The following is an 8204-nucleotide window of genomic DNA, read 5'->3' on the forward strand; positions in this document are numbered from 1 at the left end:
CTGCTGGCAATTGATGCTTTTGAACTGTGGTGTTGGCAAAGACTCTTGAGAGTCCCTTGGACTGTAAGGAGATCCAACCAGTCCATCCTAAAGGAAATCAGTCCTGAATATTCATTGGAAGGACTGATGCTGAAGCTGAAACTCCAATACTTTGGCCATCTGATGCGAAGAACTGATTCATTGGAAAAGACCCTGATGCTGGGAAAGATTGAGGGCAGGAAGAGAAGGGGATGACAGAGGATAAGATGGTTGGATGGCATCACCAACTTGATGGGCATGAGTTTGAGAAAGCTCCAGGAATTGGTGATGGACAAGGAGGCCTGGCGTGCTGCAGTCCATGGGGTCACAAAAAGTCGCACACAACTGAGTGACTGAACTGAACTGCTGGCAAAGGTGGACAGTATGGCCGTGGCAGGACCCAAAGTCACCAAAATTGAGTCAAATAGCGTAAATGTCACTATCATGAAAATCCAACAATCCTTCTAGAGCTTATGGATTAGGAAGTCCTTAGTGCTTCTCCAGTCTTGCAAGTTATGAAAGGTTTGAGCTGGGAAAGACCTTGAAGAGCATCTCTATTCTGCAGGCAAGGAGCTGAGGTCCAGAGAGGGAGGTAAGTTCCCAAGGTCGTACAGATACCACCAGGCAGAGCCGGGTTTCCCATCCTGGTCTCCTGACTTGATCGTGGCAAGCATGTGATTTGTGTGGAAGCTCTGAAGAGCCTCAAACAAATCCAGAACCACGACTAAGTCGCACTTTCTCAAAGGATGTCCCCTCCATGCAGCCCAAGAGGCAGGAGCCACGTGGACCCCGTAAAGGGAGGGGGATGTGTGACCAATCCCTGCTGCTTCCAAGACTTCCCCCCACTCAGAATTTGGTGACCATTTTCATCTCCATCTTTCCTCACTCATTCTTCCCACATTCAACCCAGTGGGCCATTCCACTGAGAATATGCAGTACTTTGTCTTGTCACCCATCCTAACTATAAATGAGGGTATTTGGGAGCAGATAAGCAGCATTTGCAGAGTTTTTACCAGTTACCAAGCACTGTGCTACCCCTTATCTCCCTTCGGTAGACAGGTGAGTATAGCAGGCGAAGCCCCCATACCTGTTCACTTCTCTTCATTAAGCACGCCTCTCTCAAAGTCCCCTCCCACACACACCCATCTTAGGATTCAAATACGGTCCTCCTTGCAGTTATTCACTCCTTCCCTCTCCTGGCTGAACTGGTCAGATTAGGGTGGGACAAACAAGATAAGATACCAGCCTTTGAATCCCTGCTGCCTGTGGAGCCTCAGGCAGGAGAGCCCAGATCTGCAGCACCACATCTATCACACGCTTGGTCCCCAGACATGCTGTGAACACGGCAGGATCAGGGAAGCAGACAGTCTTAGTCTCCCTGTTTCCCAGCACATGAAGTTGGGTGGGCAGCTATGACACCAAAGACAGGAGCGGCCTTTCTGGCCTCCTCACCCTGCCTCAAGCTGAGTCAAAGGGCATAGATGTCATTGTCATGAAAATCCAACAATTCTTCTAGGGCCTATTGGTTAGGGTGTCCTTAGAGAACGCTTCTCCAATCTTGCAAAGTCGTGAAAGGTTCTAACTGTAGAAGACCCTGGAGAGCATCAGGCTGGGCAGTGCTGAGATGGGCAGAGATCCTCCGCCAGACTCTGAGGAGTGCTCTCTAAAAGATGCTGGTCTCAGTGGCAGCATCGCCCTCCACCTGCTCTGCGCCCCGCAGGGAGTCTTTGGGCCCTGGCCTCCTGCTGATTCCGGGGCTGAGGCCGCGGGCAAGCGGGCCACTGGAGCGGGTCAGCAGGGTGGCATGGCGGCTGGACAGACTGCCATTGGAGAGCCGCCTGCGCATCCTGGGCCCAGCGCCTCGGCAGCAGGCCAGATGGCGCAGGGCATGCAGCCACAGGTGGCTGTTGAAGCCCATGTAGATCCAGGGGTTGCAGCAGCTGCTGAGGTTGCCCAAAAGCATGGAGATGGTGAAAGCCACGTTGGTAGAATCTGCCAAGGGAGAAGCACAAGGATTTCAGAGCTGGAAGGGACCTGGGAGAGAGTCCCGCTCCCTACAGAACAGAGGAGGAAGTTGAATCCCAAGGAGGACCACGTGGGGTTCTATAATCAGAAAGGATCACAGCTGGGACTCAAACCTGGGACTCCTGACTCCAGGGTTTCCCCTCACTGATTTATTTATTCATTTTGTGCCACAGGGTGATGACAGGAGCTGAGGCTTGCTCTAAGCTGACTTTAGAGACACAGACATAGTCAGCAACAGGAGCAGCCTGAATTGGATCACTATCTTTGTTCTGAAATCCTGAATCATGAATCCCCTAATGAATGCTGAGCACGGGTGCGGCAATTTCTATAAAACCTGCAGGAAAAATAACCATGATTCTAGCCAAGTTTGGGCATACTGCATTCCCACTTATGTCATAGATATGGGTACACACTGCCCTCTGAGTTCTGCGCTCCTTGAGCCCTTTGGGTCTGTCCCAGTCATTCTGTCATTCAGTTATTGCCCGTGTGAGTATCGACCGTACTGGGGACCTGGTAGCCTATCAGTGGAGCCTGACAGCCTAGAGGTCCCATGAAGCCATCTCCAACTGTGCAGCTTCTAGGTACAGGGCATCCAGGCATCTTGTTCCTGGCCAGTACTGTTCTCTGTTGTCAGAAATTACATCCAGAGAATGTCCCTTCTGCAGGGAAAACTAATTTCTCTCCTGGACAGTCAAAATGTGAGCCTTCAAAGACTCTGATAAGATTCCTTACAGATGTAATACTCTTTTGGAAAACTAAATGAAACTTCTCATGCCAACAGGAAAGCTGCTGGGATGGGCCCCAGCTTCCTGCCAGATGCACCATGGCTAAGCTACGGCACGGGCTGCACACTGAGTTGCCCAGCTCTTTGGTGGAGGCTGTAGAATCACTGAGTGCCATGGCAGAGCTGGAAGGAATTAAGGGTTATGGCCCAGACCTGATCCTAGGTCTTCCCTCTTTAAAGCAGCAATTCTGCACCCTGCCACCATTTCAACCAATGAACTCAAAGGCAAAGCTCAAGTGCCTGCTCTGTAAAGCATCATGAAAGCTTCCGATATGCTGGGTCCTTGGCTGCTCTCCAGTGTGGTACCTGCAGCCCAAGAGAAGGGAAGATACAGGGTCAGGATACTTGAGAGAAGGCATGAATCACAGAGTTGGGAAGCACAGAAATGAGAGCAAGGAGGGAGCACTTGTAAGCAGAGGGGGGGACCAGCCTCAGCAACAAACCCAGGCTCCTGCAGCATGAAGGCGTCTGGCCTGCACCCCAGTTAACTGAATACCCGGGGGCTGCAGACAATTGAGAAGTTGCTTTGGCTAAAGTGTGTATTCATCCCATCTGCTCCATCAGTATATGTATAGTGCCTAGACTAGGCCAGAGACTGAGGGTTTCCACAGGTTTCTTGACTTGGGAAGCATTGTTTGAATTGGGCCCCTGAACCAGGCCCAGGTAGGGGCTCGAGATGTGCCTGGAGCCCTGGTGTCTTCGGAGGCTCCAGCTCAGTCCTGGAGGGCAGACCTGCTGCAGCGCGGCCGGGCAGAAGCTCCAGTGATGGTCGGGGGCAGGGGTGAGCGCAAGGAGACAGCTTCCTGCCAAAGACTCCAGGACGAGCGGGCAGGAGGCCAGCAAGCCATGGAGGGAAGCTGAGTGTACTGGAAAGCAAGTTTAAAGTAGTGAATGTCTGCTCAACTCAGAGTCCCCAAAGGGCTTCGGGTTTTCTGAGGGACACTTCGTTCCTGTACTGCTTACTCGGAGAGGCCCTTGGTAAGTGATAAGTCACTTATATATGGGTCTGAGGGACAGGTTGATGATGGTGGTGACTACAGGAGGCAAGCAAGAAAGCTTCTCGTAGGTTCCTTGATAAAGGGCGAACGGCCTTCTCATCCCTGGTGCCATCAGCTCAGCTATGATGGTTGGGAATAAGACAACAATAAAAGTCTGGATAAAGTTTGGCCTAAGAAGACCTTGATTCAATTCTTGGCTCCATCTCTTACTAGAAGTGGCACCTTGGACCAGGTATTTCACCTCTCTGAAGCTCAGATTACTTAGATGTCAAGGGGAGAAGGTCACCCCTAAGGAGCACAAGGCCTAAATGTGCTTGGCACATAGAAAGCCCTCCTTCCTTCTATTCTGTGCTTGACTAGAGGTGGGGGCAGTCCCTGGAGCAGGTTAGGGGTAAGATTGCTTAAAGGGTAATTTTATAAATAGCCTCTGGTCCACACTAGTGTCCGAAAAGTGGTTAAGAAGGGGTACAATGGGACTGTTACAATTCAGTATTGCTGAACTCTCCCTTTTTTTTTTTAGCTTTAAAAAAAAATTATTTTTAATTGAAGGATAATTGCTTTACAATATTGTGTTGGTTTCTGCCATACATAACATGAATCTTGCTGAACTCTCTTGCAGAGTTGTGTTAATGTCATGAGCAACCTTCCCCTTACTTCATCTTTCCAGAAAAGATGCTTGGCTTGAGCCTGTGTGGCTTGAGCATGCCCTAGGACGAGCAGATTGAGGTTAGAAACAATAGCACAGAGAAGGGGGATCACTCTAAGAGCTGGTAGGAAGTGGTAGTCTGGGTCTGCTGGTCAGTGAGTCCTCAGGAAGCTTCCAGAGCAAACTGCACAGGGCGTCCCCAGGGCAGTCACGTGCTGCACCCATCATACACCCCGAGCTGCTCATGGAGAGTCTGCTGTACCAGACAGCACAGTCACCCTGGCAGGTGACCACACACTTCTCCCCGTGTCCCTGGGGCAGTCACGTGCTGCACCCATCATACACCCCGAGCTGCGCATGAAGAGTCTGCTGTACCAGAGAGCACAGTCACCCTGGCAGGTGACCACACACTTGTCCCCACCCTCATGTTCCTAGGGGAGCAGGAACAGATGTCTTTGAATACCACTCACCAGCATTTGGGCTGCCCAGAAACAGCACTTACCTTTCTCAGGACAAGCTCACCCCCAAATGGCCTCACCCCCAGTTGGCAGTATCTGAAACTTAGGCTGCCATCTATCTCACTCCAAAAAATGACCAGAAACAGGCCTCCCATGTCCCAACTGGAACACAGTCCTCTTAGAAGTTCCCCTTTTGTTTTTTACATAGGAGGAAGGCCCTTCTCTTCATCACTTCCAGAGCTAGAATTTGGAAAGCAGGGGCATGGAGTTGAGGAAAGAAACAAGGTTCAGGCCTAGGTTCTATCATCACTTTGCCACTTCGCCACTTCCTAGCTGTGTGGCCTTGGGCAGGTCAGGTATCCTCTCTGAGCCTCTGCTTTCTCATTAACAAGACACTAGGGTTGAACGTGGAATTTCAGGGTTGTGCCCCAGGGCTAATTAATTGAAAATGGCTGTTGAAAAGGAGTTCAAAGTCTTGTTCAGGTGCAGGGGGGGAAGAATGCTGAGAGACACACTTCATGGGCCACAAACTGCCATCTGGACCAAATCATTTGAAAATCCCTTTCAGTCTAGCAAACTGTCAGTTGCTTGGCCAAATCTACTCATGGTCATATCTTCGTTAGGGCCAAATAGTATTTTAAAATGCTTAAATTAGTTGGCAAAGTTGTAGAATACGGAAATTTCACATTAAAGGTACTCATGTGGCATGTTTTGACTGGATGGGAGTTACAGCTGTCCCTTTTCACACCGGGACAGGCACCATCTTTAACGCTGCACGCATTTGTTACCTGCCTGACCCTGGCAGCCTCTGTGCTGTGCTGCCGTGCTAAGTCGCTTCAGTCGTGTCCGACTCTGTACGACCCTATGGACTGTAGCCCACCAGGCTCCTCTGTCCATGGGATTTTCCAACCCAGAATACTGGAGTGAGTTACCATGCCCTTCTCCAGGGGATCTTCCCGACCCAAGCATCGAACCCGCGTCCCTTAAGTCTTCTGCATTGGCAGACGGGTTCTTTACCACTAGTGCCACCTGGGAAGGAGCCTCAGATGGTAAAGACTCTGCCTGCAATGCGGGAGACATGGGTTCAATCCCTGGGTCGGGAAGACCCCCTGGAGAAGGAAATGGCAACCTGCTCCAGTAGCCTGGCCTGGAGAATCCCAAGGACAGAGGAGCCTGGCAGGCTACAGTACATGGGGTCACAAAAAGTCAGACACGACTGAGTGAGTAACACGCACGTAACACTAAATGAGATCTTCAAACAGCTTTCAAGGGATTGATAGAAACCATTCAAAATGAATGCATACTAGAACTGTCCCTTTTCACACTGAAACAGACACTGTCTTTAACTGCTTCACCCATTTGTTACCTGCCTGGCCCCCAGGAGCCACTGTGGCCCTGTCCTAATACCCTCCTTCTCTCTTCTCTGCATTTTCCACCTCCTGCTCCCGCCTCTACTTTCCCAACCAGACCACACACTTGCCTTCATCGGGGGCATTCTCATCCCACACAGACCACATCTGGACACTGAAGAAAGGCGCCCAGCAGGCGATATAGGCCAGCACAATGACGAAGGTCATCTTCACAGTTCGGATCTTGGCCCGTGAGATGGCGCTGACACTGCTAACCCGGGACGGCAGCCCCCGCGCGGCTGCCACGCGGCCATGAGCAGAGGGCCTGTTCCCGGTGCCCCAGCTCCCTCCTTCGGCCTGCCCAGCCTCCGTCTTGACTTTGAGGTTCTTGCAGATTTCGTGGCAGATGAGGCCGTAGCAGGCTGTGAGCATGGCCACTGGCAGGATGAAGATGGCCAGGGTGGTCCAGGTGATGTAGGCCCGTGGCCCCCAAGGGAAGCGGAAGTCTGCCCAGCAGTCCAGCACTCCAGAGCCCTGGATCACCTCTCGTATGGAAAAAATGAAGACTTGAGGGAGGCTGAGGACCGCCGCCAGAAGCCAGGGCGCTGCGATGAGCGGGTAGGTGGACCGGCTGGGCTGCTGGAGGCTGCGCAGCGGGTGACAGACGGCCAGGTAGCGGTCCAGCGTCATGGCCAGCAGCATGTAGGTGGAGGCAAACATGCTCAGCACCTGCAGGTACTTGACGGCCCTGCAGAGCGGGTCGGGGCCCCGGAAGCGGTAGGTGATGTCCCACAGCAGCTGGGGCAGCACCTGGAAGAGCGCCACGCCCAGGTCGGTCAGGGCCAGGTGCAGCACGAACACCTGCATGCGGGAGCGCTTGCGGACCGGCTGCCCCACCGTCAGGAGCACCGTCAGGTTGCCCCCTGTCGCCAGCGCCAGGACAGTGGCCAGGACGCCGATCTCCACCTTGGCCAGCTCCTCATCCCGGCCCAGCCAGGGTGTGGTGGCGTTGGTGGTAAAATGGGTGCTCCCCGGGGTAGGAGCAGCGGTCCACGGAGGCCTGGAATCCATGGTGGAAGTTTGCTGGGAGAGAAGCGGGCGGGGAGGCGGGGATGGACGCAGAGAGGGAGCGCAAGTAGAGAGGCCGGAGGAATGAGACGGAGTGGGCAGGAGGAGGTTAAAGATGGAAGAAATGGGAAGGGTGGGATGACCAGAAGGAGGCTGAGACTGTGAGGCAGGAGTTAAGAGGGCAGGGATGGAGAGGATGAGGTAAGGAAGAAGATGCTGAGCCCAGAGAGGGGAGGGGGAACCCGGGAGCGAAGGGAAGCAAGAGTCAGGGAGCCAAGGAGTCAGGAAGGGTAGAATGGGCCAGGCTGTGCAAGGCGAGCCTTCTGGAAGGGTAAGAAGGCTGGGGAGCTGGCACCACTCCCCAATGCACCTCAAATCCACTTTCTCAAAACTTTCCTGGAAGCGGGAAGCGGGTGCCCCTAAACCTGTTTGCAGGAGTGTTCCTGGCCAGAGGAGTCGCTGGAAAACGCCGCTGAGCCCACACGCCCCGGCTGGAGGCTCGGCGCGAGCAGGCTTTATGCGCTCGCATCGGAGAGCAGCGGCCCCTGTGCGCCGCGTGGCTCCTGCCGGAAAGGGCGGAGTGACACCCATAAGCGACCAACAGCGGGGCCCAGAGAGGCTGGCTGGGAGGTGGGGGCGGGGGGAGGGACTTGAGGGAGGGCCCGGGAGGAGGGACAGAGGGGCAGGTGGACCCCGGACAGACAGGGAGCCAGAGAAGCGGACGGCGTGACGAGCCCTCAGCTGCCGGCGGGGCTCGCGGCCAGACAAGCTCCCCTTGGCTCGCGCCTGGAACCGTCGGACTGTCTCCCGAGACCGGTGCGCGCCCAGCGGATGGGTGGTGGGCGCCCACCTACCGGG

At 53.8% G+C, this 8204-nt stretch overlaps 1 protein-coding gene across 1 annotated transcript; it reads right to left on the bottom strand.

The window, feature by feature from the left end:
* Positions 1–635: 635 nt before the first annotated feature.
* On the bottom strand, positions 636–7829 carry AVPR1B (arginine vasopressin receptor 1B). Its single transcript, XM_055583547.1, has 2 exons — positions 6410–7829; positions 636–2010 (listed from the first exon to the last, which is right to left on the bottom strand). The coding sequence occupies exons 1-2, from the start codon at positions 7347–7349 to the stop codon at positions 1682–1684; spliced, it is 1269 nt and encodes a 422-aa protein (XP_055439522.1). The 5' UTR covers positions 7350–7829; the 3' UTR covers positions 636–1681.
* Between the last annotated feature and the right edge of the window lie 375 nt (positions 7830–8204).

Source organism: Bubalus kerabau, chromosome 5 (genome assembly GCF_029407905.1).
Source record: "Bubalus kerabau isolate K-KA32 ecotype Philippines breed swamp buffalo chromosome 5, PCC_UOA_SB_1v2, whole genome shotgun sequence".
In the NCBI taxonomy this organism is placed as follows: domain Eukaryota; kingdom Metazoa; phylum Chordata; class Mammalia; order Artiodactyla; family Bovidae; genus Bubalus; species Bubalus kerabau.

Excerpts from the sequence above, each read along its gene's own strand:
- AVPR1B (XM_055583547.1), bottom strand. The coding sequence starts at position 7,349 with ATGGATTCCAGGCCTCCGTGGACCGCTGCTCCTACCCCGGGGAGCACC. Across the intron at positions 2,011-6,409 it reads TGAGAATGCCCCCGATGAAG|ATTCTACCAACGTGGCTTTC; the intron begins GCAAGTGTGTGG and ends CTCCCTTGGCAG.